Below are 22,523 nucleotides of genomic sequence, written 5' to 3' on the forward strand. Positions count from 1 at the left end.
ATCAACCTGCCTAGTTGTCCCTCCATTGTGACATTAGAAAGTGTCACATTTATCTTGCAAGTGTACTCTTCTTCAACATTTTGTTTACTCCCTGGATTTTCCCTGCATGGAAATTCTGACCAATCAAGAGCAGCTTTCTCTCACAAGGCATTTGATCTGGTCCGCTTGTAAATGCTGCCGTGAGAACACGAACCAACTCTAGGCAATTATGCAGCTTTGTAACAGAATTAGTCCCTGATTCAGACCAAAGCAAGACAACTCTAGGTCTGAAAGCACCGTTGAGGTAACAAAATCTGCCTATCATCACCTCCATGCTAATGGATTAACATGTAACGTCTTGTTTGTCAGTTAAAGACGTTAAAAACATCAAACCGTGGTTCTTTAAGTCTCCACTAGTTGCCAGGCAAACTTACTGTGACAGCAAGACTTGAGGAATATACTTCGATTGGTTACTGTTTGCAAACAAAACATTCAACCTTGGCCCCTCCTCCCTACACTACTTTTATGTATACTGCAAGCTAATATTGTAGAAACGTTACATTTGTTGTAATGGAAAAGCCGAGACGTTAGCAAGCTAACTAAGCAAATTCCCAGCACTTACCTGTCCAACAGAAAACAGGTCACAAGTCTGTGTCATTCTTTATCTGCATCCTCTTCCTCATGGCTCATCAGCAAAGTGAGAGTGAAAAGGAACCCCAGATTCACTCTGGTTTTGTAACAAGCTTTGTCCACTTGGCTTTCGCCTCGCTATATTTTCATGTTTTTGGCGCTGTGTCTGCGAATCTCGTTTCCTCTTGGATTTCTGCTGCCACTACCTGGATGCTACCTTTAAATAAGGTCCCAACACACAATTCAACACAGCAAAATAAGAGGAAAATAAGAAAATACAGGCAGAAGGCAGAGAAGGATTACTTATGCATGAAAATCCTGCATACTATAGGCTACCTTTTAAACAAACAAAATATAACACAATAGTTAGGGAGCTTTAGAGGTGCAGAGATGCTGGTAATTTAGTTTGTTGTCTTCGTACACAGCCAGGCTAGCCATTGCCATATTTTGTGCCAAGCTAAGCTAACCAGCTGCTGGATCAACTTCTCCTCTAACTCTCAGCAAGAGAACAAATTTGCAAAAACATTGGACTATTTGGCAAAATTTTTGCTCAACACATGAGGAGTTTTGTCTAATGTAAAACGATGCAACTGAAGAATATTTTTATTGAATTTTAAACACCTGAACAAAATCTACACCGAAAAATTGTAGAGAGCGTAACCGATATGTCAGTGTAACAGAGGACATCTGTGATAGAGGAGCACAACATGCAAGCTTGTCCTAATCGGCCCTCGTCCCCCACTAGCCCCATCTACAAACCGGAGTTTAATATATGAAACAGGAAGGGGCTGGAAGTAGAGTTTCATATTTTGAAAAGAAACAGATGAGAAATGGGCAGGGAAGGGGGGTTTATAAATTGATAAACTTGCACAGATTGTTTTACTGACAGAGATCAGCAGAAAGACAATACGATAATCGGTCTCAGCTTGACAGAAGGTCCTGAAAGTACTTCAGGAAACGTCTCCACACGTTTTGGAACTTTTAGTTTGAGTTACAAACTGAATAGCGGATTTTTTCAAGGTTTAGACAGGATACAATATCCCTCAGACACTGAGTGTGTGTGGGCAGGACAGCATCTTTCTGTCTTAGTCATACTGCATGTCTGGCCCAAAGAGAGACGAAGGACAGCGTGCAGAGATTAATCATTAGTTTGAGTATTTTATATATACATTTGCCTTTATATTGATGATGGAAATAGGTTTTTATTGTTATTGTGGTATTGATTTTAAGAACATCTCCTACCCCTACTGTCTCGAAGACTGTAGATTACAAGTAAGACTCTGACAGTGAAGGTGAATAGTTGGGATCATTGAAAAAGTTGCACAACACCCTGACCAGGGTAAAATTCTGAAGGGCTGTTATCTGTTCATTTTATTTTTGTCTCTGTGTGTTTTGAAACATCTGCTGTTTTGTTACTCTGCTCTGAAAGCAACACTCACTGTATCCACAACAGAAAACCAGCAACAATGTCCGACTGGGGATGATCAACAACCCAACGGCCACTCCCTCTGCCGAGACAAGCCGCGTGGCCAGAGCGATCTGGGCCGCCATGCAGACGCAATCTGCCAACAACGCCAAGAACTTCATCACCAAGATGGCTAAAGAGGAGACAGCTGCAGCCCTGGAGAAAGGAGTCGACATCGGGGATTTTGCTGTCGGGGTGAGGCAGCGACGGAAAGCTTCCCTTATCGTGATTGAAAATGATTATGTTTCCTTTTGTTGTTACTGCTGAAACATTTCACCCTTGTCAGGCTTTGTCACTTAATTAACAACATTTACCCTCATCATCTTAATGTTCCCTTTTATCAGCTGCCTACATGGTATCTTTATTCCCTCCAGGGTATGGATGTGTCATTGTTCAAGGATGCATACGATGGTCCCAAATTTGACTTCCTGCTCTCCCACGCTGCCTACTGCCGAGACGTGCTCAAACTGAAGAAAGGACAGAAAGCAGTCATCAGCAACGGAAGGGTGAGTCACAGTCTTGTTCCTTATTGTTCAGAGAACCTGCACTGAAAATACAGGTACAGGTTCATGAACAAATATAGTTTGTATTTATGGATAAAATCCACCAGTTACTGCATCAATTCTTATTTACAGATCATAGGTCCACTGGAGGAGGATGAGGTGTTTAACCAGGATGACTTCCTGCTTTTGGAGAGCATCATCCTGAAAACGTCTGGAGAGCGAATCAAAAGCAAAGTCCAACAGTTTGGGATTGAGGAGGACAGGTATATTATTTCCAATATTGGGTAGATTTTCACAAGGTTAAGAAAATAAATATATTTTTAGGCTGTGTTGAGTTTTGTAAAATTGAATGCAGGATTTCTCTCAGGGCTAGCGACCTCGTGATGAAGGTGGATGCTCTGCTCTCCTCTCAGCCCAAGGGAGAGGCCCGGGTAGAATATGACTTTGCAGATGACCGCTACAGGTAAGGTTGTAATACATGCACATAATTTGTACAGGCAAGCCTCCTCCACTCCCTGAGGGGAAGTCCTGTGTAGCTCAGGGTTAAATGATTTTTGTAAAGTATTTAGCTGTATTGTTTTTAGAATTTTTGGGCTTATTAAAAATGTAGCACCAATTTGAAAAATCTGGTTTCCGTGCCCCTCACAGCACAGAAACTGCCCTCCTGAGGGTGAGCTCTTGTTGGCAGCCAATTTAGGTAGCTGCTCAATCCTGGTCATCCTGAACTTGAGCTGTGCCTTCGTCGCGCTGTCCTTGTAAACTGGTGTTGCCCTAAAGTGGTTCACCTCCTGTCTTACTGGTAGACAGTGTGAGTGATTTTGTCATCCCCGGCTCCTACCTACTATGGCATTCCTCAGGGCTCAAATTTAGGTCCCATCTTTTTCTCCCTTAACATGCTCCCACTTGGTGACATCATACGAAACCATAACATTCAGTTCCATTTCTACACCGATGACACACAACTCTACCTGCCAATGAAATGTAATTACAAAACCATCCTACAAACATTTCATAATTGACTCTTTGCTAACTAACTGCACTCCCTGTAGAAATGGTATCATATTTTTGGAAAAATGAAAAAGCCATTGCAGAGAGAAGCAGACAGAGGGGTCTACAGTCTGTGTTTGAAGGATATGTCCACAAAAGGTTAAAAACACAAAGATAGTTAGAAGCTAAAGCCGAACTATAGGCTACAGACACAGTGTAAAAGTGAACCACCACATCACTGCTGATCGCCACAGAAGACAGTGAATATAAAGGGAAACTTCACTGATATTGAACCAGCTGTGTGGCATCACAGTGTGTGCAGATCAATGGTGTTTGGTGCTGCTGCTAGCACCCAGACCTATGCTGTTGGACGGGCAGGGATCTACGGGGGAAGTCAAACAACATTCATCTGCGCACAATGCGATGACACACAGCTGGTTGAANATCCACAAAACCAGCCTGAAAATAAAGGAAATCTGAAACGATTGCATTAGAGTCAATGGAGCACAGCTGTGTTGTTGTTGTTTGACCCTGGTCTGAGCCGGCCTGATGCTACGTTATGATTGGCCAGTCTGCGTCCAGGGGCGGGACTTAGCAAAGGGTCAATTGCTTAGCAGAAATTAAAAATTGGATGTCTGACGACTTCCTCCAGCTTAATGATATCAAATCTGACGTCATCCTTTTTTTTCTGCTCCCCATGTTGGGATTCAGATTGATAACCTTGATCCACAATTTAAAGTTCACTACCAGGAATCTCTGTAAATATTTAACCTTAAACTAGACCTTCACATAAAAAAGTTGTCCAATCATGTTTTTATCAGTTACGGAATATCTCCAAAATCAAATTGTTTGTCATTCTCTGATCTAGTGACGGTTGTTCACGTGTTTATCTCATCATGTCTCGATTATTGCAAATACCTGTACACACGTCTCTCCCATAAATCACTTTATAGCCTCAAACTCATACAAAATGCTCAGCTGCTAACTACCTTCAATAATGTGACAATACACCTATTTTAGCTTCTTTAAATCGGCTGCCCATGACTTTTAGAGTCAATTTTAAAATACTTTGAATCATTTTTAAGGCCCTGCCTGGTTTGGCAGCTCCTTATGTCTCTGAGCTGCTCTCCTCTTATGACCAAACAGGCTGCCTGAGGCAAAACTCTGTTATCCGTTCCAAAGTCACAGCTAAAAAAATAAAGGCTGTGACTTTGCTGTCAGAGCCTCCAGACTTTGGAGTGCCCTGCCTGAAGAGATCAGGCGTATTGAATCAGTGCCCTATTTTAAATCACTCCATAAAACACACTTGTATAAAGCTGCCTGTATTCTTGATTCCATTTTGGTTTTTGTCTGCCTACTTATTTGTCTCTTTTAATTCATTATTTGGTTTTCACTTTGTGCCGTTTAAATAAAGTTACTATTAGGCAAATACAGTATCAAAAGGTTTTAAATTCTGTAATCTGTACCTTCAAATTTATTGTAAATACAGAATAAATAGTTGAAGTCAGTACATACTCTGCACTCCAGCAACAACACTGGAAATCTTAAGTCTGTGTTTACTTTGCTTAATTATTGATTTGCTGATTTTTGGCAGTGCTGTGAAGATCCGCCCGAAGGAGGGAGATGTGTACTTTGATGTTGTTGCGGTGGTGGATCCTGTAACCAGGGACGCACAGAAACTAGCTCCTCTCCTGCTGGTGGGTTGAATGTGCTCTCTCATTGAACTGCCTCTTTCTCACTGATCCGTCCAGTTGATATATTTGACCTCACTTTGATCTGGTCGTCATGTTATTTCTCACCTGTCTGTCTCGTCCTCTTGAACATGTCTCCACCTGCAGGTTCTGAAGCAGCTGGTAAACGTCAACTTACGGGTCTTCATGAACTGCCAATCCAAACTGTCAGAAATGCCTCTCAAGAGGTGAGAACTCTTTCTGTACTCTGTGAACACTCAGACCTTCTGTTTGGAGTTTTATCAGACTTTCTGCTCTCTCTGGCCAAAAGTTTACCTTTCACCTTCCCAATGTCCTTATTTTACTTTAAATAAGGCACTGAATCCCTAAAATATCATAACCCTGTGTACTGTATATCACTGTATCCGTAGAGCTTCAGTTCCTTCTGGAAAAGCCAAGAAATTATTTATAATCCGAGTAACTTTTGATTTAAAAAATATATTGACAGCGCAAACTCTCCAGTATAAACATGGACATGGATAATATGTGGACTGTATTGCATAGTTAGAGGCTCATCTTTTAGGGTGGTAGCATGTCCTTAAAAAGTCTTAAAATGTCTTAAATCCACATTTACTAATAAGAGGTCTTAAATAGTCTTACAGTGTCTTAAGACACATTTATTAATAAGAGGCCTTAAATAATCTCAAAAAGTCCTGAATATACATTTACTCATAAGAGGCCTTAAATAGTCTTCAATGTCTTAAATACACATTTACTAATTAGAGGCCTTAAATAGTCTCATAATGTCTTAAATATATACTTACAAATAAGAGGTCTTAAAAAGTCTTTTAATGTCTTAAATACAAATTTACTAACAAAAGGCATTAAATGGTCTTAAATTATCTTAAATACACAATCACTCATAAGAGGTGTTAAGTAGTCTTAAGATGTCTTAAATACACATTTGCCGGTAAGAGGCATTAAATAGTCTTAAAATGTCTTAAATACACATTTACTCATAAGAGGCCTTAAATAGTCTCATAATGTCTTAAATAAACATTTACTCATAAGAGGCCTTAAATAGTCTTAAATGTCTTAAATACACATTTACTAATTAGAGGCCTTAAATAGTCTCATAATGTCTTAAATATACACTTACAAATAAGAGGTCTTAAAAAGTCTTTTAATGTCTTAAATACAAATTTACTAACAAAAGGCATTTAATGGTCTTAAATTATCTTAAATACACAATCACTCATAAGAGGCGTTAAGTAGTCTTAAGATGTCTTAAATACACATTTGCCCGTAAGAGGCATTAAATAGTCCTAAATACACACCTCTACTCATAAGAAGTCTGAAATAGTCTTAAATGATTCAAATAAACATTTACTAACAAGAGACCTAAAGTAGTCTCAAATGTCTTAAACACACATTTATTAACAAAAGCCCCAAAGTAGTCTTAAGATGTCTTAAATACACATTTGCCGGTAAGAGGCATTAAATAGTCTTAAAATGTCTCGACTAGACACCTACTCATAAAAAGTCTTAAATAAATTAAATACACATTTACTCATAAAAGGCCTTAAATAATGTGAAAATGTCTTAAGTACACATTTCCTAATAAAAGGCCTTAAATAATGTGAAAATGTCTTAAGTACACATTTCCTAATAAGAGGCCTTAAAATGTCTTAAATTCAGATTGGATGGGTCTTGGGCATGTTGGATGTTTTTAGTCACATCACTGCGAAAAGTTCCAGCACTATGAGAAACATCATTTTCACAAGAGACACTGTTTGACAAGGAAACAGACACAACACCTGTATGCATGCAGTGCCCCTATCTTAGCCCCTCCATTCAGATCAAGCAATGAGTCTTCATTGTTAAACTGAGGCTTTGCGAGCCAGCATGCCCATTAATGTTTTATTCTTCGTGCACAGAGCACAGAATGTCATCAAAGTCATTTTGAACAGACATCAGTGTCTTTACTTGGAAAGATTATTAGTCACTTTTGGTGTGTATTTCCATCACAAGTTTGGTCTTAGATTTAAAGTAAAAAACCTTTCATGTTTGCTGCTATACTAAAGGCATCCAGCAAAGGCAGATCATGGCATGATGACTCCTCCACCTGTTATTAAAGTCCCTGTGTTTTCCTCCAGTTTTTACCGTCATGTGTTGGAGCCAGAGGTGGCGTTTCAGGCTGACGGTAGTTTTTCTCCAGGCCCCATGGCCAAGTTCCTTGACATGCCTCAGTCTCCACTCTTCACCCTGAACCTCAACACTCCTGAGAGCTGGATGGTGGAGTCTGTGCACACCCGCTATGACCTGGACAACATTTACCTGGAGGAGGTAAAGTAATAAGTCTGTCTGAGTTCGATCGGCATCTGCAGTTGTGAAATATTTAGAGGTGTTTCTCGCAGTAAACTCTGAAGTGTGTAAAGTCTTAAGTTATCGCCCCACTCTGTCCTGCTCTCTGAGCAAATGTTTTAATCAGTCATTGTTTAAACACCGCCGGTCCCCCTAAAACTCAAACTAAACTGATAGTGTACGACTGAAATTTGGGATTTATTTTTCATCTATTTATCTAAGGGGCTGTAGAAAGACGCTTTTTTTCTTTCATCCAAAATTTATGTTTTATGTCAGCTCACCTTTGCAATAGAGCAAATAGTTGCATCAAAATGAAAACTTTCACCGACACCATGGGTCATATGAGGACAACAGCTGTGTCTCTATGTCAAGGTTTTATGAATGTGTGTACTAAGATGGTAAAGTTTAAACGGGTACACGATTAAACAAGTTGTACCAATTTAACACTGTTGTTCCGTGCGGACATGTAGTGGAGAGGATTTTGGCTTTTTTGTAAGGTGAAACATAAAGTTCATCACCCTAATAATGTTCATATTTTTTCTCTAATCATAATCCTGTCATATTATATCTATTTCTGTCACTTGTTAAATTTTCTTTTTAAGAGTTACACCCTCACTTATCCAAAAAAGGGTTGTTTTCTTTGAATTCTCCCTGCTGAGATTTCTTCCATTTTTGCTGAGATGCTGAGGACAAGGAAAGCCTGAAGCAGGGAGAGCACACCTCTCTGCCTTTCCAGATGCAAACAAGGAAAGCCTAAGTCAGAGAGAGAACACCTCTCTGCCCTTCCACGTGCAAACAAGGAAAGCCAGAAGCAGAAGGAGCACACTTCTCTGCCCTTCCATGTGCTTACGTGGAAAGCGTAAGGCAGGATAAAGCAGCAGCAAAGACCCTCCAGAAACAGAACAGAGCAGCATCAATGACAAACAGAAATGACATTGATAAGTCAGACACAACATGAAAAGAAGGAGCTGGGGTGGAAGCGGGTTGCAAAGCAGCTTGCAGAGGAAGCAGCAACAGTAGGAAGTAGAAAGGAATCATGTGATCTATCAGCTGACTCCCTTCCATCAATCTGCTGTCCTGCCTGAACTAACGCTATGCTCAATTTTTCTTGTCTGACTTCTTCAGGTGGAGAATATTGTAGCAGCAGAGTACGAGTTGGAGCACCTTTTGTTGGAAGGCCATTGTTTTGACGTCAGTTCAGGCCAGCCACCACGTGGCCTCCAGTTCACCCTGGGAACCGCCTCCAACCCTGTCATTGTGGACACAATTGTCATGGCGAACCTGGTGAGTTACAGATGAGCCTCCCATCATGTTGTCCTCATATATTATTATTGTCATTAACAATGTGAATCTCTTGTGTTCTGCTCTGTAGGGTTACTTCCAGCTGAAGGCAAACCCAGGCGCCTGGATCCTGAAGATGAGGAAAGGACGCTCCGATGACATCTACAAGATTTACAGGTAAGAGCGCGGATAACTGTCAAGTTGAAATGAGGCGTTGTGTCTCTTGGATCAACAAAATCAACCTTCTGTTTTTCCGATCCTTTCTTTCTTCCGTTGCAGCCACGACGGCACAGACTCTCCAGCAGACTCTGATGACATCATCGTCGTGCTGAACAACTTCAAGAGCAGGATCATAAAAGTCAAGGTCAGTTTATCTGTGATGAAGTGATGCGTGTCTGAAACAATAGCTTGGAAACAGTTTTTCGGAATCTGCCTGTCACTCAGTTAGATTTAAGTTTTGTCCCCAAATAAATGAAACAAATCCAGGACAGTTAAAGGCAACATTGTCAGTTCTGCGGCATTCTCATAAATTTCAAAGAGCAGGAGAAACTGTGGTGTAAGCCAAGTATTTTGAGTTATGCAGAACATTTACAGTATGAACATAAATCATGGGTAAAATTAAACATCTCACTGGGACATTAACATTTAACCAAAACCAAGAAGCATGTCCACATCACACCAGTTTCAGCCTCTTAACATTGGCTCCCTGTTTGTTTAGACTTTTAAATCTTATTGATTACTTTTAAGGCTCTTCATGGCCTCGCTCCAGATTACATTTCAGACCTGTTAGTCCCTTATGAACCTCTACGTAGTTTGAGATCCTCGGGCAGAGGTCTTCTGCTTGCACCAGAGTCTAAGGATGAAGTACAAAGGGGACAGAGCTTTGCAATCAGGGCCCCGAGGCTCTGGAGCGACCTGCCTGAGGATATAAGGCTGTCTGAGCCACTGGCTTCGTTTAAGTCTCTCCTAAAAACGAACTTCTGTCAGAAAGCATATCCTGAGTTAATCTGAGCTGTCTATCGCTTTTATTGCTATCTTACTGATGTTATTTCCCATTTATTATCTTGATTTTAGTTCTGGCCTTCCTTATTTTATTAAAAGTTTTGATTGCCATGTCAAATAGATGATATTTTTAACAGGGGTTGTTCAACTAACGAGGTTGAAATTTCATGTCACTCAGGTCCAGAAGAAACCAGACAAGTTCAACGAGGAGCTGCTGAGTGACGGGACCGAGGAAAACGACACTGGCTTCTGGAACTCTCTGACCAGGTACAGCTTTGATTCAACATTAGTAGTTTCTGCTTTTATAATAAATGGAGCTGAGAAATAAGTTGAATAATCAATTAGTCGATCAACAGATTTTATTTTAGGAATATTTTATTGCAAATAATTGTAGGATACAGTCCACATGGGTAAATACAAGCAGTGTCATTTTTCAACTTTGCATTCAATAACAACACTAGAGTGCCATAAATAGAGCATACAATTATAGTTACATGGTAGATTTTATACACAACAATTTAAAAATAATCTGCAAAAATTTCAGTAATTGTTTGAGTTGTTTATTAAGCAAAAATGCCAAATATTCTCTGGTTCTAGCTTCTCAAATGTGAGGATTTGCTGCTTTTTCTGTTTTACATTAATGACTCTGTTTACATGCACAAAATATTCCAGTTTTTGCCCTTCTTCCAAAAAAGACTATTCCTACAAAGCTGTTAACATGGCTGATGAAAATTAATATTCCACCAATTTTTCAATTTACATGCAGCCTTGCAGACTCTGATTACCGTGCTCTAACATGTAGTTTGTCACGTCAAAATATGGTGGGTGGAACAGCTGAAGCTGAAGGTGAAGCTTTCGATTTAATGGTTCATCCAAGTCCCAACTCTCACCTATGGTCATGAGCTCTGGGTAGTGACCGAAAAAATGAGATCACAGATACAAGCGGCCGAAATAAGTTTCCTCCGTGGGGTGGCTGGGCTCAGCCTTAGAGATAGGGTAAGGAGCTCGGACATCCGGAGGGAGCTCGGAGTAGAGCCGCTGCTCCCTCGTGTCGAAAGGGGTCAGTTGAGGTGGTTCAGGCATCTGATCAGGATGCCTCCTGGGCGCCTCCTGTTAGAGGTGTTCCGGGCACGTCCCACTGGTAGGAGGCCCCGGGGCAGACCCAGAACACACTGGAGGGATTACATATCTCATCTGGCCTGGGAACACCTTGGGGTCCCCCAGGAGGACGTAGAGGGAAGTCTGGGGTGCTTTGCTCAGCCTGCTGCCTTCGTGACCCGGCCCAGAATAAGCAGATGAAATGGATGAAAAAGCAGTTAATGGATAATGACCATTATTGTTAGCTGCAGCCCTAACAATAGTTTTGCATCAAAGATTGACATCATCAGTAAACTGTATCCTGCAAGTACCTGACAGACTGTTTAACAAAACATTAACGCTGACTCCATCTGGTCAAAGAGGTCTTTTGATTTGATGATCATATCTGTTTTGTGTGTATTTTTCTTCTTAAGTTTAATTTTTAAACTTTCAAAAACAAAAGAGCTTGTCTTTTATCTTTCAGAGGATTCACAGGTGGAGGAAAGGCCGAAGAGCCAAAGCAGGAGAAGGACGACGTGATCAACATCTTCTCTGTGGCCTCGGGGCATCTGTATGAGCGGTTCCTCAGGTGAGCATCAGAGATATGACCAGGCAGGGAAAAGGGATTGCTGTATCACCCAAAATCCTTAAAAACTAACATCTCGTCTTCTCATGTGTACAAAGACTGTTGATTTAAGCACCTTTGTTCTCCCAGCTCTGTTGCCACTAGTCTTTTCATTCTCCTTTCCCTCTCAGGATTATGATGCTGTCAGTTCTGAAAAACACAAAAACTCCTGTCAAGTTCTGGTTCCTCAAGAACTACCTGTCCCCGACGTTCAAGGTAGGATTTTTTACTTTTAAAAAATCAGCCGGCCACTCATCATTGATGTGGAGATTTTCTCTGACGGCTGCAGCTTTTTTCTTCCTCTGTCAGTGATGTGAGCTTCAAACAGGCGCTCTGAAAAATCAAGGTGAAACATGCAGCTGGGAAAAGATTCTCACTGTGGAGGAAAATCGCCGGATGAATGAGAAAGACTTCTGTGCTTTTCTCGGCCCATTCATCATTATCAGCGCTGTTTTTATGATTGTTTTCACTCTGGTTTAAAGTTGTTACGCCTCATTATGCTGCAACATGCTGTGTTTTCTTTGTATTTATAAAAGTAAAAGATTGTTTTGTTACCACTCAGCCTGTTTCCATAGTTAACTCCATAGAGGCCCAGTCTTGCAGTATAAAGGATTGATCTTTATTTTGACATTTACAATATGTCAGGACAAAGTCTACAGACAGCTGTGCTTTCTGTTATCTGTCCAAAAATATTATATTGATTCAGGATTATTTCTACTGTAGATTGTGGTGTTTTCAGATTTATGAAACTTTTTATATGGATGATGACAAATCGATAAGCTCAAACTTTTCTTTTTACCACCTGTATCTTTACGGACATGAGTTTACATATCACCTTGGGTTCGTCCTGTATACACAGAGCAACCAGTCGTCTGTCTCTTTTTCTGCTTGAAGAAAGTCATGGAAATGGGGTAAAATATTATGGAAAGCTTTTGAAAAGTCATTGGTAAAGTGTGTGAGAACCCTGATTTGCATGTCAGTATCAAAGTTTTGATACTTATTCTGGTTTTCAACAGATGGCCTGTTTATTGATCAATGTATTTTAGACAATTACAGTATGCATGATTTCACTGTAGAGCTGCAACAATAAGTTGAGTGTCAATTAGTCGATTTCCTAATTTTCTTCTGTTCTATGTCATTTTACACTGAATATTTTAGGGATGTGGATTGGGATGCACAATCATATCAGGACGCAGTTGGTATCGGTCGATATCGGCCTTTAAAATGAACTATCAGAATCAGCCAACATGCTTTTTTTTATCAAGAATATTGACTGAGTTGCTACAAATCAGCATATCGGATATTGCCAAAAAATCCAATATTGTGCATCCCTAGTTGTAGACTGACAAAACAAGGCATTTGAAGACACCATCATGGACTTTGAGAAACTGGGATGGATGTTTTTCACTGCTCTCTGACATTTTAGCGACCAAACAATTGATGGATTAATCTAGAAAAAAGAAATGGATACTAAAAATAACCATTAGTTGCAGCCCTGCTCCATTGCACATTGCCTCTAGCATCCTTTTATAAATGCTGACCGGCCTGTTCTGTGCATGACCATCTTGCAGGAGTTCATCCCCCACATGGCAAAGCAATATGGTTTCCAGTACGAACTGGTCCAGTACAAGTGGCCTCGCTGGTTACACCAACAGACCGAGAAGCAGCGGATCATCTGGGGCTACAAGATCCTGTTCCTGGACGTCCTGTTTCCTCTCGCTGTCGACAAGATCCTGTTTGTGGACGCTGACCAGGTGAGCTCACACGTGGCTGTGCAAACACTGTAATTTGTCCTGCCTGTGTCCAAATATTTGTTCTTAATACTGTTCAGATCGTAAGCTGATGATATGAAAAGAACTAGAAAAATTAACAAACAGCTGATGCTAAAATTACGGTTTATTTAAAAAGAGTCTGGCTCTAAAATCAACCTGCGTAGTTGTCCCTCCATTGTGACATTAGAAAGTGTCACATTTATCTTGCAAGTGTACTCTTCTTCAACGTTTTGTTTACTTCCTGGATTTTTCCCACATGGAAATTCTGACCAATCAAGAGCAGCTTTCTCACGCAAGGCATTTGATCTGGTCCGCTTGTAAATGCTGCTGTGAGAACACAAACCAACTCTAGGTGATTATGTAACTTTGAAACAACATTAGTCCCTGATTCAGACCAAAGCAAGACAACTCTAGGTCTGAAAGCAGCCTAAGAATAACAACCTAAACCCGTCAGTGGCAAAAACAAGCAATTTAGTGTAAGTAAATTGATGGTGTGCAACTGCCCATTAAAGTTAACAGTCTGTTTCTCAGCTGCCGGCTGCAGCGCCCACTCTCAAAACTGGACCAATGTGAAAAATCGTTGTCTCCATTTGTCACTGAAACACAAAAACGTGACAGTCAGTTGATGGACCAGAAACATTGCAACAATTCTGATTCAGTTTATGAGCAACAATACCAAAAATTCACTGGTGCCAACACCTCAGATGGTTTTTCTTTTGGTCCAAAATCAAGCAAATATTGACAACAGCTTTTGCTCTTTTCTGAACTGTAATCAGGAAAATAATAATGAATATTAATAATAAGCTTTATTTGTAAAAACACAGTGAACATAGGCTGAGACCAGATAAATCAGAGTGTAATAAGAATGAATAAATAATGAAATTGATAAAAGAAGGATAGAGACTAGACACACAACAGATTTACTGTAAAAGCCTTCCTGTAAAAGTATGTTTTAAGGAGTGTTTTAAACGAAGACACTGAGTTTGCTAACTCCAGTTCCTCAGCTGAGCAGTTTCACAGCTCTAACAGAAAATGCCTGGTTTCCTTTTGTAACGAGGCGACCTGTAGCTGCTTTATTAATTAATATTTAAAACAGGTGTGACACTCTGACGTGATCCATCTGTATTGTCTCTGCTTCAGATCGTGCGAACAGACCTAAAGGAGCTGCGTGACTTCGACCTGGAGGGAGCTCCGTACGGTTACACGCCGTTCTGCGAGAGCCGGAGGGAGATGGACGGCTATCGCTTCTGGAAGTCCGGCTACTGGGCGAGTCACCTCGCTGGGCGCAAATACCACATCAGGTATACGCACTCTGACAGCTCGGCTGAGTCGTTGCTCTCCCTCTCAAACACACTCACACACACACAGACACGCTCTCACTCTCTGTTTTTAATACATATTTCACTTTCATGCATATTTCATGTGTTACCGTCATTTATGCCCTGCAGCGCCCTGTATGTGGTCGACCTGAAGAAGTTCAGGAAAATAGCTGCAGGAGATCGACTCAGAGGACAATACCAGGGGCTCAGCCAAGACCCCAACAGCCTTTCAAACCTCGACCAGGTCTGTCTTTTCACCAGCTGTCCATATTTGTCATTTTAATGCGCCTTTGGAATCTGATTTTAAACACTAGCACAGTTTTAAAGGACTGTTTGGAGTATCTCTACACAGCTTACATCATCACCCTCAACCTTATTCCCAAATTACATGTTTTTAGATGTTAATTTCCATTTCATTTCACTGCTTTATGAAACCTAAAAACACTATCTGTGAACATTTTGTTGCCTTCAATTTATTTTTTGTGGTTGTGAGAAAGCACTATAGTGGAAATGTACCCTGTTGTGTTCAAGGAACCTCTGAAATCTGAGATTTGAGAGTTTTTTGTTGAACAGCTGCAGTTTAATGTGAGAAATGACACATTTCATCTGATCCTTTTCACAGTGCAGGTGTTTGCTAATTATTTTCTTCTCTGCTCATGAATTTATGACGGCATATCGTGAACACAACACTGTTGAGCAGACAACTTTCACATTTCAGACTCTCCAATGAACTTAACGCAGCAACAAGGAGAGCCTTTAAAACAGCCTCGTAATATTATTGTATTACCACACACCCACAGAGTGGTGCATGTTAATTAACAAATGCTTGTCTTCACATTGTAGATCCACCTTTATATCATGATTTTAATGGTTTGAAAAAGCTGATTTAAATGAATCGAAAGCTTTAACATACAGTGTCCAGGTTTGATTTAAACAGAGGTAACTATAACAACTGTTCCCATTAAATTCTCTTTGCAAAAATCTCTGTGAGACTTCCCGTCCCCACCTCCATCACTGTTCTCACTGTCTGTCTTTTTCTTTCCTCCAGGATCTGCCCAACAACATGATCCATCAGGTGCCCATCAAGTCTCTGCCTCAGGAGTGGCTGTGGTGTGAGACCTGGTGTGACGACACCTCCAAGAGGAGCGCCAAGACGATAGACCTGGTAACAACAGTTTGTCTGTGTGTGTGTGTGTGTGTGTGTGTGTGTGTGTGTTGATGTCAGGGACAGGATCAGGAACAAAATGCTCAAAAAATAACAGAGGGCATTGATTGCAGCTGCTGAAAGCACCATGAGTTGCACATTACTCCATCTCAAGGTCTGATTCATAAAAGATATTGTGTTGATGATATTACGCCGCAAACACGGCCGTAAAGTTTTGCAGCTGAGTCCAATTTTCCCTTTTATTGTCTTATTCCAATTATGCGTGTGGCACAGTAAAAATGTCACCTTTGTGCCAGAACAATGGCAGAGAGAAAAAGAAATGGACGAAGTGCAGAGGCGCTACAGGCGAAGACTTTAAACGTGACAGAGGATGGCATGATTTGCATTTCAGTTAACACCAACTCTCTCAAGACGCAAATAATGTCTCTGTAACTATGTGTGGCGACCAGCGCTGATCTCTGTGAACTCAACTGGACTGTTTTTGCAATGAGGCTCATTTGCATAGAAAGGAGTCACCAAATGTATTCTTATTACCTTATTTAAATACTTGAGAACAGCACAGGAGCACCGAGACGTTATTCATCCTGCAGCACAGTTAAAGGTAACTTAAGCCCATGTTTTTTGTGTCCAAGTGACGAATGAGAGCAACAGTTTTTGGAATTGGCCCAGCAGTGAGCAAGGTGAGAAAGGCTGAAATGTGATGCCTGAGGCCAATCGACCTCCGTCAATTTTTGTTCACTAAAAGTGGCTATTTTGCTGCTGACAGGCTCAGGTTGTTATCGGAAGTGTCTGACAACATTATGGAACCAGCCCTGAAATCGGCATTTTCAAACCCACCAGACTTCATTACATTAACAGTTAGTTTAGCGTGTATAGAGTCAGCATATTTTCACATCTGACTGGGTGAATGAAGAGTTTATTTTAACCAAACCACAGTTGGTGATTGTTGGAACAGGAGAAAGACAAACCAGGACAGTTTGTGAGTTTTATTAATTATTAGTATTATTTATTCTGGTGAGTTTGACTATGGCGATTTCAAGGCTTTTACTGGTTAAACAAAAAACGTACTCTTTACCAACAAGGTCTGTCTCTGTTGAGATCCTTTCCATAATGTTGCAGACACTTGGAGAAACATGATAAGCTTGTCAGTGGCAAAAAGGAAACACTTATAGTGGACATAACTTGACGGTGCTTAATTGCTTGCTGGGGTTACATTACAGGCTGTTTTGTGACCGCTGGCCGCTGGGCATCACAGCTAAAGTGAGAAATAACTTTGATTAATGGCAGCTTTGCCTGCAGGGGCAGGACGGGGTGATGCAAAACAAGGATATTTTTTCTAAGCATCACCTAAAGTAATGTGACAATTAATCCTTTGTTAGCACTCAGGTCGCAGGAACATTTACCATTATAGCTAGAAAAAACAATACCTAAGAGTTTTGAGGTGATTTGCTAAGTTGGCAGTAGACGTGTGATCTACCAGTTTCCTTTGGCACATCTGGAACTCGAATCTTTGGGGGTCATCTTCACAAATTTCATATTATTTCAAACGCTTGCCTTTTTTAACATCACGCTAGCGTATCTCGAAGCCTGTCTCAAGTGGTCAAACTGTCACAAATGACGCCTGTCACTGAGTTTAGATGTTCTTGTCTGAGAAACTAATAATTAATGTTGATGCATAATGAATTATGTTGGATTACTGTTTCTTAATTTATGAGCTATTTGAGATTTTTTTAGGGTAATGGTTTAGAAAATTGGGTACTCAAATAGTGATTTGGACCTTGATTACAATGTCAACAGTCGAAGTTTCGAAGCACTTGGGTCAGCTGTGGACAGTAGGGTCCAGGTTGAAAAATAACTTACCCTTTAAGGGTGCATTTCACCCATTAAAGGGTTTATTTTTGTCTTATTTGTGAAGGGTTAGTAACCAAAAAAGCCGCACAATCCTTTTGTGAAGTCGCCCAACAGTGTCATAGACCTGTAGCACCCTGCACAGTTCAGCAGTGGGGTTTTGTAAAGACTGCCATGCCTCTTAACAACCACTAGAGGGCAGACAGGCCAACTGAGAGAAGTAACTGACTGAATATAGAGCACTAAGTTAGTGAACGAGTTTGTTCCTGGATAAATTAAGTGATTCTCATATAAAAGCAACAAACACTAAGATTAAACATAATTCCATATTTAAGTTCACAATTTTATTCACAAAAACAGATATTAAAAAAAATATATAAGTACAATTCATAAGAAATAATGGAGATGTAAAATGGGACACCCTGATAAGCTTTTGAAAGCTTGATGACAGGCCCAGACGTGAAGCAAATCGTATTTTAAAATGCATTTACTAACACTTTCTCTAGATTTAAGAAAAGGAAGTGCTTGTAATATACAGTAACATTTATAACCTACAAAACTAACAAGACTAACCAAAAACCCAGAGACTAAACTGCCCTACTTTTAACGACTAAATGGTCCTAAGACATTTTTCTATAATAATCATAAAGGGTTTAGATTTGGGTTTATACTGTTTATAATCTGTGTTACATTTTCAGTTAAACTCTAATAATTGGAACAGTAGAGTTATTTTTGATAGAATCTTAAAAAAACATAGTGGGGCTGTAAGAGAGGAACATTACCGCCACACATGCACACACACACACACACACTTACACAAAAAGTACTTACCCTCATGATTCTGCCACGAACACACACTCTGACTTGTCAGCACAGGAAGTAACAAATCAACACTTCAGACTGAAATAAAAGTGAGCTCTCTGTCCAGATAACAGCTCGACTCCCTTATTATTGTGGTGTTTTGTTTGTGTCCGCTCACAGAATTTGTGACTTAAATGTTCCAAATCATTGCCACAGATTAAATAGATATATTTTGATAGATTTATATAGAATTATCTTATCTCAAAACTTTGACTTAATACATTAAAGATATGTAAAACAAATACTAAAATTCTACCACACACAGTCACATAATCAAAGTACATTAAGGGACAGCATAAAATAAAGTAGTATATTTAAAGAGTACACCCTGATACCATCATCGAATTCGATCATCTATGTTGGAAGACTCCTCATGAGTCAGTTGAACAGTTTGATGTTACAGTGGTGGTGAGACTCTCGTGATCTGAGTCTGTGTCCCGAGGGGAGCAGCTCAAAATTGAGCCTCTGAAATTTTTCCCTCGTGGAAAATGTGACGCAGATGAAAAAATGACCACTTTAACAAGATGCAGCCTGTTCTCTTCACCTGCTGAGAGACCAACAAAGCAAGTAGTAACAAGGCTCATTTTTTCTGATCTCAGTGTAACAACCCCATGACCAAGGAGCCCAAGCTGCAGGCTGCGGTAAGGATCGTGGCCGAGTGGACTGACTATGACCAGGAGATAAAACGTCTGCAGACCAGAGTCCAGGCGGGAGTAAACAACACAAAGAAACAGAAAGGCACAGGCACAGGCACAGGCACAGGCACAGGTACTGAACACTCACAACCAACTACGCTCAGATCTGCTCCCACATTCATCAACATGACTGATGTTTCTTTGTGTCTGTGTCAGATGTTCACATAGAGCTGTGAGGATCCTGAAGCAGCTGTGACGAGGCGGTGAACTGGACTCTGTTTAAAGAGTCTGCTTCATGAAGAGAGGCTCCTCTCCTGCCTTTGGGGACTGCTGGCACACTGACCACAAACCAGTGCGGCATGGTTTTGTTTCTGTTCTTTTTATAACGTGTGAAGGGGAGTCAAAGCGGTCAGGTTGAAGAGGTTTTTCTGTGAGCGTGTGTGCAAGTGGTGAGAATGTGTTTTGTGAAGCGATTCGTGGATATACTGTTTTTTTCTCTCCGGTATAGTTTTATTTCCCCTGTAATAGATGTCAGTCTGTACGTTTGCACTGATGGGATTCTGGTTCAGGCTGTGATCGGACCACAAAGGGAGGAGGACCTTAGAAATCGTGCTGCTGGTTAACTTGGGTTTTAATCTGACAAGCTGAACATTTGGTGTTGGGAGGGGTTTCAGCTCACTGACGGGAAGAAGGGCACGGTCACACATGAGCATAATTAACTTTAGCGAATATTTGCCCCCGTTCACTTCCATTCAATACGAGTGAAGGCACGAATAAAAGATACACTCCTGGTATCTTTGCGCTGCATGGAGTTCAACTTTAGTGAAGTCGCAGCCTCAACCAACAGCAAACAAGTACGGGTGGAAGAGACGTTGACTGTTGCCATGTTTATCCAGCTGTTGTTGTATGGTAATGGACATGAAAAATACAAACTGCCCCACATGAGATGCTACCTGGCTGACAGAGAGTTAGGAGACACACGGAATGTAAGAAAAAGAATGTACCACTGACATCATATTAATAGCAAGCCTGCTAACATTAGCTAGCTAGCTTGCTTTTCATGTGCCTCACACCCAGACCTGCCCGCATTCAACACAGTTATGGCCTCAGCAGGCGATTGCTCATATGTGACCGTACCCTGAGGTTTTTGGGCCTTCCTTTAAATTTATAACGGGCACAGGTGGATTTACACTTGTATTTTACAGAGTCCATATGGTGAACAGTCATTGATCATTTGCCAATTTTCACGCCCTAACACAAGAGCTGGGCAACATGTTGGAAATCAGTATCATGACATCCGTAAGGTTTTTTAAATCGATACAGCAAGTTAATGCAAAATAACACTGGTGTTAAGGGAAGTGATGGACCCACTATGCATATCTTTTTAATCTCAAACTATAGTGCCCAACTTAACTTAGAAGCACTTAAAGGGATTGTCTTGATTGTTTTTTTTGTTTGTTTTGGAAGTGGAGTTGTATGAGGAACTTACCCAGAGTGCCATTATGGAAGCTAAGCAATGTACTGCTGTTGATGGAGACAGCAGCAAAACATATTTTAACCACCTTAAAAAGAAAAAAAATAAATAACAGTTGAAGTGCACGCTATATTTAGAATATTTTCTCAGCTTTCCTCAGCTCTACCTTGTGGCTGAAAGGGAACAGAAACAGTTATCTAGGCTCTCTTCAAAGCCACAAGACGCCTTTGACAAATCAGTAATTTTACCTCACTAAACACAGGAGCTGCTGGTCTACCACTGTCTCAATTGGTTCGCTTGTTTGTGTTATTTTGAGTGCAAACTAACCCTTTAAAACACAGAAGTCACACAATAAAACAAACAAACAAACCAATCGAGGCAGTAGTAGACCAGCAACTCCCGTGGTCTGCAAGGTGAAATTGCTGTTTTTGTCAAAGGAGTTTTGTGGCTTTGAAGAGAGCATAGAAAACTACTTCAGTTTCCTGTCAGAAAGTGCTGTCTTAAAGCGGGGAAAATATTCTAAATATAGCGAACACTTCAACTGATATCGCATAGCTTTCTGTCTTCTTCTCCACACTGCAGGTGTGCCGACCTCCCTTAACTGTAGATAACACACTGACTATGGATACGTTCCTCATACAAGCCCACTTCAAAAGATCCCTTTAAACAGATTGTGTATGAAGTTTAGAAATGAATGGCAACACTGTTAATGATGTTTACACTCATCATTATGAATCTGACATGAAAATTGAGCACAAAATCAGCAGGCTTGAATGACTCCCCTGTTTCTGTGGAATATAAATGTCACTGTGACTCTCAGGGAAAGGTGTTTGAAGCTTGTGTGGGTTGCAGCATAAAATCAAAGAGGGGCGAGAGTTTGTGGTACTGTAAGGGAAGAGCAGCCATGACATTAGAGTTTAGCTGAAAAATATCTGAATTTCTGTTTCTTGGTAACATCCATGGATTTGTCATTATCATCCTGTTTTGGCTGTCGGTTTTTGTTAAATAAAAATCCCCAATTAAAGTGGTCCAGTGTATTTTTACTGCTTTATGTATGTTTTCGGGTATTTGTCTAGATACTATTTGGTTTAAGATTTTAAGTTACTTAATGTGTATACATGTGCCGACAAGGCTGACAAACTTACACCAAGTGGTATTTCTGCAGTGCCAGAGGGTACGTGGTACACAACCGGTGATGAAGTCATAGTATAGTATGCCCATAATGTCATACTATGGTATGTCAAAAAAATGCCCCAGTATATTATGCCAAGAATGTCTTAGTGCAGTACGTCTAAAACACGTTAGAGTAAAAAAAGCCTATTATATACAATGTCAAAAAAACATCATAGTATACCATGTCGAAAAAAGTGCAAAAAAAAGTCATAGTATGTCGAAAAAATTGCAAAAAAAAATCATAGTATAGTATGTTGAAAAAAGTGCAAAAAATCATAATGTAAAATGTCATAAAAAGTCATAGGATATTACGTAGAAAAAAAGTGCAGAAACGATTATCGTATAGTATATCGAAAAAAGTCACAATATAGTATGTGATAAAAAGGTGCAAAAAACTAACAGTATAGTATGTAAAAAAACCTGGAAAAAAAGTCATAGTATAGTATGTTGAAAAAAGTGCAATTAAAGTCATAGTATAGTTTGTAAAAGAAAAGTACTAAAAAAGTCATAGTATAGTATGTCGAGAAAACTCATGGTAAAGTATGTTGAAAAAACTACTAAAAACATGATAGTATAGTATGTTGAAAAAAGACATAATATAGAGTGTCACAAAAAGTGCAAAAAATCAGTAAAGTATGTCGAAAAATCTCATAGTATAGTATGTTGAAAAAAGTCATAGTATAGTATGTTGAA

The 22,523-nt window shown here is 40.1% G+C and overlaps 1 protein-coding gene across 3 annotated transcripts in view; it reads left to right on the forward strand.

The window, feature by feature from the left end:
- uggt1 (UDP-glucose glycoprotein glucosyltransferase 1) overlaps positions 1 to 21,685 on the forward strand; it is a 60,918-nt gene extending 39,233 nt beyond the window's left edge. For 2 of the 3 annotated variants that reach the window (XM_050061375.1, XM_050061377.1), the window contains 19 exons: positions 2,063 to 2,269; positions 2,449 to 2,580; positions 2,710 to 2,840; positions 2,945 to 3,040; positions 5,159 to 5,261; positions 5,403 to 5,482; positions 7,391 to 7,580; positions 8,724 to 8,882; positions 8,971 to 9,056; positions 9,159 to 9,243; positions 10,060 to 10,148; positions 11,443 to 11,547; positions 11,715 to 11,799; positions 13,155 to 13,337; positions 14,496 to 14,656; positions 14,804 to 14,918; positions 15,723 to 15,839; positions 19,148 to 19,316; positions 19,400 to 21,685. In XM_050061375.1, the coding sequence (XP_049917332.1) occupies positions 2,063 to 2,269; positions 2,449 to 2,580; positions 2,710 to 2,840; positions 2,945 to 3,040; positions 5,159 to 5,261; positions 5,403 to 5,482; positions 7,391 to 7,580; positions 8,724 to 8,882; positions 8,971 to 9,056; positions 9,159 to 9,243; positions 10,060 to 10,148; positions 11,443 to 11,547; positions 11,715 to 11,799; positions 13,155 to 13,337; positions 14,496 to 14,656; positions 14,804 to 14,918; positions 15,723 to 15,839; positions 19,148 to 19,316; positions 19,400 to 19,419 (2,313 nt within the window). In that variant the 3' untranslated portion in view covers positions 19,420 to 21,685. The remainder of the gene's footprint in view (positions 1 to 2,062; positions 2,270 to 2,448; positions 2,581 to 2,709; positions 2,841 to 2,944; positions 3,041 to 5,158; positions 5,262 to 5,402; positions 5,483 to 7,390; positions 7,581 to 8,723; positions 8,883 to 8,970; positions 9,057 to 9,158; positions 9,244 to 10,059; positions 10,149 to 11,442; positions 11,548 to 11,714; positions 11,800 to 13,154; positions 13,338 to 14,495; positions 14,657 to 14,803; positions 14,919 to 15,722; positions 15,840 to 19,147; positions 19,317 to 19,399) is intronic. The other variant, XM_050061376.1, reaches the window with a different exon arrangement.
- Positions 21,686 to 22,523: the final 838 nt, after the last annotated feature.

Source organism: Epinephelus moara, chromosome 14 (assembly GCF_006386435.1).
Source record: "Epinephelus moara isolate mb chromosome 14, YSFRI_EMoa_1.0, whole genome shotgun sequence".
In the NCBI taxonomy this organism is placed as follows: Eukaryota; Metazoa; Chordata; class Actinopteri; order Perciformes; family Serranidae; genus Epinephelus; species Epinephelus moara.